Source organism: Aquarana catesbeiana, linkage group LG01, assembly GCF_042186555.1.
Source record: "Aquarana catesbeiana isolate 2022-GZ linkage group LG01, ASM4218655v1, whole genome shotgun sequence".
Lineage (NCBI taxonomy): Eukaryota > Metazoa > Chordata > Amphibia > Anura > Ranidae > Aquarana > Aquarana catesbeiana.
Window position 1 is genome coordinate 294,956,325 of NC_133324.1, and position 14,395 is coordinate 294,970,719.

General features: G+C 40.4%; 1 protein-coding gene across 1 annotated transcript in view; it reads left to right on the forward strand.

Moving 5' to 3' along the window:
• Positions 1 to 14,395, forward strand: part of PRODH (proline dehydrogenase 1) — a 227,899-nt gene that overhangs the window by 57,980 nt on the left and 155,524 nt on the right. Inside the window, exon 3 of the mRNA XM_073629331.1 lies at positions 9,960 to 9,994. Within this exon, the coding sequence (XP_073485432.1) occupies positions 9,960 to 9,994 (35 nt within the window). The remainder of the gene's footprint in view (positions 1 to 9,959; positions 9,995 to 14,395) is intronic.

The following is a 14,395-nucleotide window of genomic DNA, read 5'->3' on the forward strand; positions in this document are numbered from 1 at the left end:
ACATCAGTCATCTCAGAATGGTTTTCCACTGTTAAGTCCAGAACACAATGAGAAAACCGATTGTACGATTTTCATCTAATCAGTACAGTATTCGTTTGAAAAAGATCGGAAGAGTAAGACCACGCATGCTCATAAACAAAAGAATACAATACAATATTTCCAAAATTGTTTTCTGATGTCCGAGAATTTTTGTAAATTATTCAACCCCTTCATTTTCAATACGCATGCAAAAAAAAAAAAGCGGACGATCATTCATCTGAACATTCTCATCATGTGTATGAGATAATAGGTTCATTAAATATCTGCCAGTTTAGCGGACATTTTGATCTGCTCTCACTATCCAGCAAGTCCTAAACAAGCTGTATTGGTTTGGCATCACTTATGGAAAGTTAATTGTCTGTACAATTATATACAGTTTGCCAGGATTGCTTGGAAAAATGAGGTTTAGACCGACTCAAATTCAGTGAGTCGGTCACTTTCAAATAATTTAAATCTCTTCAAGCTTTCAGACTTTTGCCATTAGGGTGAGGAGGATGCACATTGTCAGAAGACATTTGTCAAGAACACATGCATTATATTCTTTAAAACTGAGCTATAAACTCTCAAAATGCTCATGGGCTAAAACTGTTAATGTTCAACAGCTGGCGTTCTTTTAAAAGGAGAAACATCAGGCTACATGTCGGTGTTCTTGAGGGTATAGACTTCAGGGAAAAATATAGTGGATGGGAAATGAAGCATCACTGTGTATTTATTTATTCTAGGTACTTATTTAGCACCATCAGTTTATGCAGCGCTCTACATACAGTGCCTTAAAAAAAAGTATTCACACCCCTTGAAATTTTCCACATTTTGTTATGTTACAACCGAAAACATAAATGTATTTTTATTGGTTTTTATGTGATAGACCAACACAAAGTGGCACATAATTGTGAAGTGGAAGGAAAATGATAAATGGGTTTTAATTTTTTTTTTTTTTTACAAATAAATATGTGAAAAGTGTGGCGTGCATTTGTATTCAGGCCCCTTTACTCCAATACCCCTAACTAAAATCTAGTGGAACCAATTGCCTTCAGAAGTCACCTAATTAGTAAATAGCATCCACCTGTGTGTAATTTAATCTCCGTATGAATACAGCTGTTCCTGTTCAGGACCAGGAAGAAAGGATAGATGGTGGTGCCAAAGCCAGCGGAGGAAAATCATCCGACTGCTTTGTTGAAAGAAAGCCAGAGGAAGTCCTGTTTGCAGTTTGCAAGAAGCCATGTGGGGGACAGAGCAAACATTTGGAAGAAGGTGCTCGGGTCAGATGAGACCAAAATGTAACTTTTTGGCCTAAAAGCAAAACGCTATGTGTGGTGGAAAACGAAAACCGCACATCTCCCTAAACATACCATCCCCACCATGAAACATGGTGGCAGCATCATGTTGTGGGGATGCTTTTTGTCAGCAGGGATAGGGAAGCTGGTCAGAGTTGATGGGAAGATGGATGGAGCCAATACAGGGCATTCTTAGAAGAAAACCTGTTAGTCTGCAAAAGACTTGAGACTGGGGCAGATGTTCACCTTCCAACAGGACAACGACCCTAAACATACAGCCAGACCTACAATGGAATGGTTTTAAATCAAAACATATTAAAGGGGTTGTAAAGGTAAAAATTTTTTCACCTTAATGCATTCTATGCATTAAGGTGAAAAAACTTTTGACAGTACCGCCGCCCCCAGCCCCCCCGTTTTACTTACCTGACGCCTCGAATCTTCGCTCCTCGTCCTCGTCAGCTTCATTGCAGCTCAGCCTGGTCGCTGATTGGCTGCAGTGGATGGATTGAAAGCAGCGCAGCCATTGGCTCGCGCTGCTGTCAATCACATCCGATGACGCGGCGCGCCGGGGGGCGGGGCCGAGTGATACAGCGAGCGGCTATAGCCGCCGGCTGTATCACGGGAGCGCGCCCGCAAGCACTCACCACCGTGCGAGGGAGCTCGCATGAAGGTGGTAAATGCTTGCGGGGAGGAGCTGAAACAGCCGCCGAGGGACCCCAGAAGACCAGGTTCGGGGCCACTCTGTGCAGAACGAGCTGCACAGTGAAGGTAAGTATAACATGTTTGTTATTTTAAAAAAAAAAAAAAACATCTTTACAACCCCTTTAATGTGTTAGAATGGCCCAGTCAAGGTCCAGACCTAAATCCAATTGAGAATCTGTGGTAAAATGGAAAATTTCAAGGGGTATAAATAATTTTTCAAGGCACTGTACATATTGCACGTACACATTAGTATATGCCCTCAAGGAGCTTACAATCTAAGGCCCCTAATTCACATACTCTTTCTTACACATACTACGGCCAATTTAGAAAGGAGCCAACCAGCCTACCAGGCATGTCTTTGGAGTGTGGGAGGAAACTGGAGTATTTGGAGGAAACCCACGCAGGCACAGGTATGATTTAATAATTGCTCCGCAATTGATCTGCCAGATATGGTCTGTTTGACTGAAAACCATAATCGTTATACGGTCTCTGTTAAAAAGACACAATGCTATTGGTAGCCATACATTACAAAAAAGAAAAGAAAAATCCCAAGCTTGATTTGGCTAGTCATTATTACTTAACCCTTAAAAGACAAAGGGTTCTTTTTTTAAATTTTATTTACAGTTTTAAATTCAGGAACCTGTCACTTCAAGTGGTTATGAAGGCTATTTTTTTCCTATAATAAAAAAAAAAAATTATACTTGCCTTCTCTGTGCAGTGGAATTGCTCAGATGATCTCATGCCGCCTCCTTCTGTGTTCTTCAATAGTGCTCTGCCACTCCCTTCTGCAAATGCCCCCCATAGTAAGTCAGTTGCTATGGGGAGCTCTTGTGCGAGTCAGACTGTGTGCATCCATAGACACACACAGAGTGGCTCAGCCCTTCCCTCACAGGATTTGATTGACAGCAGCAGGAGCCAAGCAGAGACTGTGAGCCAGGCCTTCTCGTTCACCTCAGTGCCTGACCTCATAAATGTGTTTCTGGAAGAATGGTCAAACACTCCCATAGACACACTCCTAAACCTTGTGGACAGCCTTCCCAGAAGCGTTAAAGCTGTTATAGCTGCAAAGGGTGGGCCAACTCAAAACTGAACCCTATGGACTGGGATACCGTTAAAGTTCACGTGCGTGTAAAGGCAGGCGTCCCAAAATAGTGTATCATACATCACCTTCTTTCTTATATATATTTCTTATATGCATAATTTTGGGATTGGGGGAATGTAAAGTAAATGATGTATAATACACTCTTTTAGTTTAGCACTGGTGTATATGAGTTGGTAAATATTGCCATTGAAAAGGAGCTCCCATTGATCAACAGATTGAAAAGGTTTATACAATAAATAGATCGATTTTTCATCTGTTTCAGGGGTACTGGCCACTTTGCTTCTGAGATTTCTCCAGCACTAATAACATTCATAATTAGAAAAAAGTTAAACAAGCAAATTCTAAGGTTAGAACATGGTGACATTTTTTTTGAATGCTGGTAAGGCTCCATGCACATTAGCATTTTTTTTTCTGCTCCTAGAAGCTAAATAGTGTTATCCTGTTTTCCCATGTGCACTACTTTAGGCTATTAGCGTTTTTGAGCTTCAGCGTCTAGGAGCAGAAAAAAAAAAGTTTTTTTTTTTTTTTTTTTTATAGATTCCTGGAGCATTTATCCCAGCAGAAACGCTCCTAAACTGTACTAACAGCGTTTTTTGAGCTTTTTATTTCCTTTTACTGCAAAAATAGCAATAAAATGCTAATGCTCCTAAAACGCTACTACAAAAAGCTCCTTTTTTTTTTTTAGCTTAAAAATAGTGTGCATGGAGCCTAAAGCTTTTTCCCATAAACTAACTCCAAAAACAATGTGTTGATGGGCAGTCCGTGTAATAAAGAGGCAAGAGCAAGCATTTGGCAGAATTCTGCAAGAGCTAAAATGAACAGATATTCTAAAATAGCTATTTTTGTTTTTTGGCTTGCTTTAATGAGCTGTGAATATATAGTTTGCCAGCTTACTTTCCTTTTTAATTCAAAGTTTACATGGATATGTCTTTGACTCCCATAAGAAAACTAACTGCTGCAGGGACATCTGCAGGTAACAATGTCCAAAATGTCACATTGACATTCTGTGTAGTATTGTCTTCCTCCCACGATCACTCATAATGGTGAATTTCCTGAATTCGGTATAAAATCTCTAGTCTCTGTGTTGTCAGTTTGACAATTCTATAACAAATGTGATGCAGCTGAAGAAACAATTACTTTTTTTGTTTTATTTTTTTTAATTATTAAGCTGCATTGATGAATGTTACAAAACTTTACAAAAGTTGTTTTCTAGCTGCTTTTGTCTTTTATTTAAGCAATTGCAGCATTAAAGCCTGTGCCAGATTATTACATAACTACAAATGAGAACATTACATTCACACCCCTCTCACACCCCCTCTTCCCATTGGCTGGAACAAGGGCGGCAGTGGCTTCATTTTTTTTTTCTAGACACATGACTGAATTTACGTCAATGAAATGAAGTTTGTGTTGGATTGTTATCTGATACGGATTGTGACTTTCTGTCATGCTGAAATTTGAAGTTTTATATTCTGCTCTCAAGTGAAGCACGTACGATTTTAAATGTCAGCTGCTTTGTCCAAATGTTTACTTCTGCCTTTGTTACATACAAGATGACTCTACCCTTTTTAAATCTATTTAATGTTGACTTTTCTTCATAGGAAATATTATAGATTTCACTACTGATGGTCAGAAAAGTATGCTGAACAATATCGGGTCTAACCATTGGATTAGGAATGCTGTATTTTGTTGACAGACAAAAGTCCTGTCCCTGTACAAATTTATACTAGCCCGCATCAATTTTAAATGCAGATTTCACATGCTCACTGCTAATTTGGTCCCTGTATTGACTTTTACGTGTTGCATCATGGCACAGTATATATTCATAACACTTCCTGATAAATAACAATTGAATTGGATGATATGAAGAAACCTGCACAAACCAAAATGGAATTTACATTCCACAGCAGCTTTTCTCAACCTTTTTACCACACATAAAATCCTGAAATGAAACATTTCATATTTAAGTTATCTTTGACAGCCACGTAAAACTTCTTTTTTTTTTTTTTTAAACACCCCTGGTCAAGATTATTTCCAGTAGTAATCATAAAATGAAACTCCATAATTTTGGACGGAACATACTGTAAACTAGTGGTTAGTGGGAGAAGGGCTTCCTCAAAAACCACTAAAAATCTCATTGGTGCCTGTGGTTACTCACCAGAGGGATGAGAGTCCCCACTGGTCTCATACCTTTTGCACTTCTCTGAGTGACTTTGGCATACCTCCAAACAGTCCCGGACTCTGCTGGACTGTCCTGGATTTTGATGCCAATCTGCAGTGCTGTAGATCCAAACCTTGTCCCACAACACTGCTCGATGTTGCAATTCTGCACAGTGGGTGCAGAGCAGGGGAAATGACAGCCAAAATTAGTTAATCTGCAACTACTCATCAGTTCAGTAAGCGTACTCCATCATTTATCTTGTAACTATTCAGATAGTCTGGACCTGCAGCCAACCAGAGGAGGTTGTTATACTGTTGTGTGATAGCCCTTTCCTGATAGGCTGCAGTTACAGGACTTCAGAATGGTTAAAATAATGAAGTACATTTACTCAACTACCGACGGGCTGCTGCTTAACTGATTTATGGAAACGTTGCTGCACACTTGGGGCCAGCTCACACCACATGCAGTCCCGTGTGTGTTTTTTTTTTTTTTTGCATCGAAAACGCATGGATAGTAGGTTATATGGTTTTTAATGGCATAGTTCACACCAGTGCGTTCCAGTAAAAAAAAGTAGAACATGCTGCATTTTTTCTTCACTGGACTGTACTGGAATGCGATTTTTAGGTTAAAAATAAGAGGGGGGAAAAATGCACTGAAAACAAAAAGAGCAGCGCCAATCTAAGTGTAGAGATTAGACAAAGCACGATATAATCATAAGATTTTGCACTCACTAGACAGTGGTAGTGTTAAGGCACGTCTGTAACAAGGGTGTCTCAAGAGTCCAGGGCAACCTCACAGGCAGCGCAGTTCCATCGTACTCAGCGGTGCCGGTGGTTTGCAGTGTCTCGGGCTGGATGTGGAGAGTGCAGCAGGAAGTCGTCAGCGGGACGTCACTGATGACAGATGGTCGGGTACAGGATGATGTAGGGCAATGCACACGTTCAGAGCATGCGTACTTCTTCCTCAGGCACTGGACTGCATCGAAATCACGCGTGCAGAAAAGTATCCGGAGTGCATCTGGACTGCATTTCTATGGTATGAACTGGCCCTAAATACAAGGACCTCTGCAAAGCTGGTGAGAGGGGTGAACTGGGAGGGGGGAGGCACAAAAAACTGAGACAGCAAAGGCGGAAGTGAGCACAGTTTTGCAAAATTTCACACCAAACATTTATCATTGGTGTTGGGAAGAAACTTTTTACTCTTAGGTCTCAAAAGAAAACACACAGCCACACAATGAAGTTGGACAAGAAACCGTTCAGGGGTTCAGACGTAAAGGGTTCTGTTAAAGCAGTGAGAATGTGCAGCACCCATCCACAGTTGGTGGTGTCAGTGGAGAGTATAGATAATAGGGGTGTTGATATAAATATAGCATCGATGCATCGCGATTCGGGTGTCATCGATGCTACGACTGGCATAATCGATTGGTGGGTCACGTCATCCTGACATGCCCCGCTCCTCCTGGGAGAGCGCTCCCATCATACTCCACTTACAAGTTTTAAACTAACTGTGTCTTATTAAATCCCCTCTAAGACCCCTTTCACACTGCAGTGTTTTGCAGGCGCTATAGAGTTAAAAATAGCGCCTTCAAAACACCTTAAAACAGCTGCTCCATGCACTCTAGTGTGAAAGCCCGAGGGCTTTCACACTGGAGCGGTGCTCTGGCAGGGCGTCTTCTTTGGAGCGGTGAAGGAGCGGTGAACGCACCGCTCCTCCACCGCTGCTCCCTATTGAAATCAATGGGGCAGTACTGTGATACCGCCGGCAAAACGCCACTCCGGCTGCGTTTTGCGGGCGGATTCAACCCCATTTTTGGCTACTAGCGGCCGAATAGTGCCGCTAAAAATAGCGCTGCTTTACCCCTGATGCCCGGGGTGGCTTGGTGTTAAAGGGCTCTTATAGTACATTAAGTGCCCCACTGTACAATGCTTTTTAAAACATATGTAGCTACAATCTGGCCCGCTGATCTGAGAATCCTCCGCTGATGTGAGGAGAGCAGCAAGCGGCGAGCCGGGCAGTCAGTCATATGAGAGAGGAGGGACAGTCTGAAATGCAGTATGTAGCTACATATTTTTTAAAAGGCATGTACAGTGGGGCACATAATGTACTATAACACGGGATTCAATAAGACACAGTACATATTAACATAATTAATTTGTTAACTCCTAGTATGCTGGAATGTGCAACAGGGAAGAGCTGAACTCTCAGCACTTAACCAGTACAATTAACTTCACAGGGCTGTTTGTCAGCTGCGGATTTTTATCAATCCTGTCCTCCCAGCAGCAGTGTGTTTTTCTGCTATATATGCCTGTACCCTGAGTGCCACTGTCACTGATCCCATTCCTCCACTACCATGATCCCTCTGCCTCTGATACCACCACCCCTCTGCCTCTGATCCCACCATCCGTCTGCCTGATCCCATCTATCCATCCCTCTGCCCCTGATCCCACCACCCCTCTTCCTGATCCCTCTGATCCCACCATACATCTGCCTGATCCCACCACCCCTCTGCCTCTGATCCCACCGTCCCTCTGCCTCTGATCCCACCGTCCCTCTGCCCCTGATCCCACCGTCCCTCTGCCCCTGGCCCCACCGTCCCTCTGCCCCTGGCCCCACCGTCCCTCTGCCCCTGACCCCACCATCCCTCTGCCACTGGAGAAAAGTTTTGTTTTTCTGACTGCTTGGATTTTTGGATAAAATGTTTTTAACCATGCTCAGTAATCATGATGCATCACGGAATCTAATCGAATCATGGACAGGATAATTGTAATTGAATTGTGAGACCAGTGAAGATGCGCACCCCTAATAGATAAGTTAAAAAAAAATGTATATGTTTCTTAATGAACACAATGTACAGTGATTTGGAAAACAGTAATCACACACACAAATTCTCAGGTTGAACTGGATGGACCGCTTTCTTTATTCAAGCTTACCAACTATGTAACTCCAATTTAGTTAAAAAAACATCCTTTTCAGGTATACTATAAACACTGAAAACATTTGGCAAAGTATTTTTCACAAAAATCAAGCTTTTCTGTAAGCAAACAGCTTTTTGTTGTACATTAGCTTTTTCAAAACGACTGGCAGTCTTCGTATACCTGCTTCAGCTTTCTATACTCTTTAGAAGGTGCACATGGTATTGGACATCTTTTTTCCTGTTTCAGCAGTGGGTGTGGAGTCTGGGCATACACTGTTTGACAGCTGATTGGAGGAAAAGCGTACCCCCCCCCCAAATAGGCAAAGGAAACTTAAAGCTGTACTGTGAATAGACAAGCTCTCTGCTTATCCATCTCTTATGCCTTGTTTCCACCGAGCGGATCGTTTTGGGTCGGATCAGTTTGGAAGGCCTAGAATGGTCCGGCCTATTCAGGCGAGCGTTTCCACTGCAAGTCGGACCGACAGGGGCCATACGTGGGTTTAGAAAAAATGCTGTTATGGCGTCACACGTCCACCAATCAGTGTAATGTATCGTAGCTCCGCCCTAATTGAACCATTCCATTTTCTATGGCCCCACATCTGAAGCAGGACCCTGAATGGAACGGTTCGGTTCGTTGTATGGGCCGCTTTCATAATGGAAACACCCAAAATAGTGTATCGTACCGAACCGATCCGCTCAGTGGAAACGAGGCATAAGTTACCTCCCCGACACAAATTTCCAGCTGCTTTTATCTTCTGTGTCAGAGCACTTGTCAGATGTTGGCATGCTGGTAACAGAGGAACGAAGCAGCAGAAAAGCACAGAACTTAGAGCTTTGGAGAAAGATAAGTAAACACTACAGATATACTGTATGTGCTCAGGTCAGTTTTCATGAATAGGGATTACAACCACTTTAATAAAAGCTGCAGTGTCAGTGTCCCTCCTAGATGTCAGTGAGATTCATAAAAGTATATTTTTCCCAAAATTGCATTTGAAAGACTGCTGCGCAAATACAATGTGACATAAAATATTGCAACAACTGCCATTTTATTCTCTAGGGTCTCTGCTAAAAATATATATATATAATGTTTGGGGGTTCTAAGTAATTTAGAAAAAAATAGCAAAAAAATACTGATTTTAACTTGTAAGCAACAAGTGTCAGAAAAAGGTTTAGTCTTTAAGTGGTTAATCTGATCTCATTTACAGACAGGAGTCAATTCCTTTGATCTATAAGAACCAAATGATACAATGTTTCTCTTTATCTCCTCCTAAGCAATGCTGTGATAAACTTGGCAGGCTGCCTGTTTTTTTTTTGACAGCTGTCAGCAGTGAGCAGGGAACTCTCTGCACCGAATCAAGGTAATGCTGTTTTAAGATCACGAGGGGGGTTGAATCGCGATCTCGATTCTTTAACAATTAATCGTGCAGCTCCTTATAAATAATAATAAAAAAATATATAATATATATCTAGTGTGTGTGTGTGTGTGTATGTGTATATAAATGTACAACATTGTATACAGGTGTTACGTAGTGTCATATAGTCTCTTATCGTATTTCTGTTTACAGAGATCAATAGCTCAAAGTGAAATTGGTGCCCACACACACAAGGATCCTAAACTAACAATGAAATTTCTGTTGGGGCAGAAGCAATTCCAAAAAGAATGTAAAGCCTCCTCTGTTGCTAAATGTGTAAATGCAGCATTTATTTAATAAACATTACTGGAAGGAATCTGTGGCATCAAGCTGAAACTTTTTGTTCTTTGTCTTGTAGATCATGTACTGCTGAAGCGGAAAAGGAAAATGTTGGTAAGGGCTCTTATTTCTCTTATTTGTGCTAGTGTTGCTGTGAGTATGAAGAGATTGTGTGAGGAATATTGATTTAGGCTGATCATGCTCTGCTGCAAAGGGTCACAAAGCTTGTGTAATGATCACATATTGGCTCCAAACGACAACACAAATCAGAAGAGGATGTTCTCTCCTGTTCCAATTATTCTGGGAACTTTGCATGTACTTGCATGCTGAACTCCAATTACACATGTTCTGCATGACATTTTAAAATAGTAGCAACCATGACCAGTTCCAGCTGCTTCTCTGTGAAGGAACCAATAGCTAAAATGTAAACAAGCTGAAAATCACTGAAGAGAGAAAATGAAACTGTATGAAAAAATTTGGAATTCCTTACAAGGTTCATGGATTAGTTTGCTATTTAAAGTCTAATCCCACTGTGGGTAAAACCACAAATATAAATCCCCTCCCCCAGCAGATATCAAAAGTAAAAGAGTAATAATATTCACTTTCTACCTTTGGGAATAAGTTAGGGCTGCAACTAATGATTATTTTCATAATTGATTAGTTGGCCAATTGTTTCAATTAGATAAAAACCTCAAAGTGTGGTGTATAATTTAGTTAATATGTAAAGTTTTTTTTAAAAAAAGACAATTTTATTCTTGAATATCCATGTGCAATGGTAAATATAAAGAACTAGCTATATGGTTAGGTAACACAATCTCTAATCCACTCTGCGAATAATAGACAGAAGAGATGTATAGCATGTACTATTAAATCTGGTACAGACCATCAGTCTCAGAGATCCAAATTTTTATTTAAAAAATTAAGATTTTTTTTTTTTTTTTTTAAAGACCTAAAACACTGTTTTTTGAAGATTTTCAGACCAATTGTATTCTAATATTATTCATGACGAACTCCCTTGTCATGGGCTTGATACAAGCTACCTCTGCCTGCTGTCACTTATGCTGGCTATACACAAACAAATCTTTCATTTGAAAATTTTCATTTTAAGAACGCTCGTTCGATTTTCTAATCATTAGTGAGGTCAAAACGGCGTTCGTTTTCAACAACGGAGATGAGAAAATTCTAAGTAGCAGAATAGAAAACTTTTGTCGATCAAGCTAATTTTTCAGACAGTGTAAGTGGTTTTTGTTCATAATTTACATTGATTTTAAAATTGAATGTTAAAAGCAAGAGACATTTTCGAACAACATTCGCTCTTTCTTCGAATGCACAAAGAATTTTCGTACGAATATTCTTGCGAATATTCTCGTCAAAAAATCGATACATATATGGCCAGCATAAGACATTTTAGTAGCAGCACCATGCTTTTTTTTATATATTACCTGCCATGATGGGGTTAACAAAAAATTTGCCATTTTACGGTACAAAAACAATCGCTACTATAAGGGGTAAACCAAGTTCTGCAGCCATCGGGGTTGTGTGTAAATCTGACAAGCAGACTCCTGCCTGTCATATGGAAGTATTCAGGTAGCTGCCTTCCGATTGCTTCCACACACCCCCAGTAATAGCCCCAGCCCGGGACAAAATGTCCCATGAGGCATTGCTCTGCACACATTCACAAATTCTCAGGCACTTACTGACATGTATGAACAGTGTACTGAGCTGTACAGTGAGGGAAAAAAGTATTTGATACCCTGCTGATTTTGTAAATTTGCCCACTGACAATGAAATGATCAGTCTATAATTTTAATGGTAGGTTTATTTTAACAGTGAGAGACAGAATAAAAAAAAATCCAGAAAAACGCATTTCAAAAAAGTTATAAATTGAATTGCATTTTAATGAATGAAATAATTATTTCACCCCTTCGCAAAAAATGACAACTTCAAATACCTCCCCATGCCTCTTACTAAATACCTTGGAATGTCTACTTTCCAAAAAGGGGTCATCTTGGGGGGCATTTGTTCTTTCCTGGCTTGTTAGGGTCTCAAGAAATGAGATAGGCCGCCAGTACATCAGATATGATCAATTTTTTATTTTATTTGCACCATAGCTTGTAGACTCTTTCACACAGACCACATAATATCCACTAATTTGGGTTATTTATACCAAAGATATGTAGCAGTATAAATTGTGGCCAACATTTATAAAGAAAAATTGCTAATTTGCTAAATTTTTTCATAGAAACAAAGAAAAATCTGTTTTGTTTTTTTTCAAAATTTTCAGTGTTTTTTCATTTAAAGCGCAAAAAATAAAAAACCAGAAGTGATCAAATACCACCAAATGAAAGCTCTATTTGTAAGAACAAAAAGGACAAAAAAATAATTTGGGTACATTGTTGCATGACTGAGTAATTCAAAGTGTGAGAGCGCTGAAAGCTGAAAATTGATCTGTGCAGGAGGGGCGTTTAAGTGCCCAGTAAGCAATGTGCTTCTTCTTGAACCACTCCTTTGTTGCCTTGCCCGTCGGTTTTGGGTCATTGTCATGTTTGAATACCCACCCGCGACCCATTTTCAATACCCTGGCTGAGGGAAGGAGATTCTCACCTGAGATTTGACGGTGCATGGTCCCGTGCATTGTCCATTTTGATGCGGTGAAGTTGTCCTGTCCCCCTGAAAAACAGCCCCAAAGCATAATGTTTCCACCTCCATTTTTGACGGTGGGAATAGTGTTCTTGGGGTTATAGGCAGCACTCCTCCTCCTCCAAACACAGCGAGCTGAGTTGATGCCAAAGAGCTCGATTTTGGTCTCATCTAACCACAACACTTTCACCCAGTTCTTCTCTGAATCATTCAGATGTTCATTAGCAAACTTCAGATGGACCTGTACATTCTTGAGCAGGGGGACCTTGTGGGCACTGCAGGATTTCAGTCTTGCACAGCGTAGTGTGTTACCGATTGTTTTCTTGGTGACTATGGTCCCAGCTGCCTTGAGATCATTGATCAGATTCTCCCGTGTAGTCCTGGGCTGATTCCTCACTGTTCTCATGATCATTGAAACTCCACGAGGTGAGATCTTGCATGGAGCCCCAGACCGAGGGAGATTGACAGTTATTTTGTGTTTCTTCCATTTGCTAATAATCGCACTAACTGTTGTCAACCTCTCACCAAGCTGCTTGGCGATGGTCTTGTAGCCTATTCCAGCCTTGTGTAGGTCTACAATCTTGTCCGACATCCTTGGACAGCTCTTTGGTCTTGACTATGGTGGAGAGATTGGAATCTGATTGCTTCTGTGAACAGGTGTCTTTTATACAGGTAACAAGCTGAGATTAGGAGCACTCCCTTTAAGGGAGTGCTCCTAATCTCAGCTTGTTACCTGTATAGAAGACACCTGGGAGCCAGAAATCTTGCTGATTGATAGGGGATCAATTACTTATTTCACTCATTAAAATGCAAATCAATTAATAACTTTTTTTGAAATGCGTTTTTCTGGATTTTTTTGGTTGTTATTCTCTCACTGTTAAAATAAACCTACGATTAAAATTATAGACTGATCATTTCTTTTTTCAGAGGGTAAACGCACAAAATGAGCAGGGGATCAAATACTTTTTTCCCCACTGTATGTGCGCTGCACTGTATATTCTGATATATAAAAAAGTAATACATTCTATATGCAGACCAACCAATCAGCTGACCAACTAATCGATTATGAAAATAGTTGATGACTATTTTCATAATCGAATATGTCAGTTAGTTGTTTCAACCCTAGAATAAGGTGACCTGTGATGTGTTTAAAAATAAATGTGTATATATATCAATATACAATACTGTGCAAAAGTTTTAGGCAGGTGTGAAGAAATTATGTAAAGTAAGAATGCTTTCAAGAATATATATTTTAATTGTTTATTTTTTATCAATTTACAAAATGCAAAGTGAACAAACAGAAGAAAAATCTACATCAAATCAATATTTGGTATGACTACCATTTTGGCTTTAAACCAGCATCATTTCTTACAGGGTCACACTTTGTACAATTGCACAGTCGTGAATTTTGTAGGATTAGGTTTCATGTACACTAGTAGCTCCTTAACTTTTTTGCTGAAGCTCCTAAACTCAACTCCATAAAAGCCTATGTGTCAATGTACGCATAGGCTTTTAGCAGCTGCTGCGGTTAGGGGAGCTTCAACCTCCCTCTCCTGAACGTGAAAGAATTGCTTTCAGGATAGGAACGTTTTGACCGCTGGCTACAAATTGCGTTGTGTTTTCTCGCGGCAGTGGTAAATGTAGTGTACATGAAGCCTAATGGCCCGTACACACGATCCGAATATCGTACGAAAACGGTCGTCCGAGGAAGGATCGTACGATATTCGGATCGTATGTACACTGCTTTCGACAGCCGATCACGACCGTTCATCCGATATTCGATCGGACATACCCGAAAAATTTCCTTGTACGATTCCAGATCGTACAATATTCGTTTAGTCAGTATAGTTGTCGTCGGATAATACAATACAAATA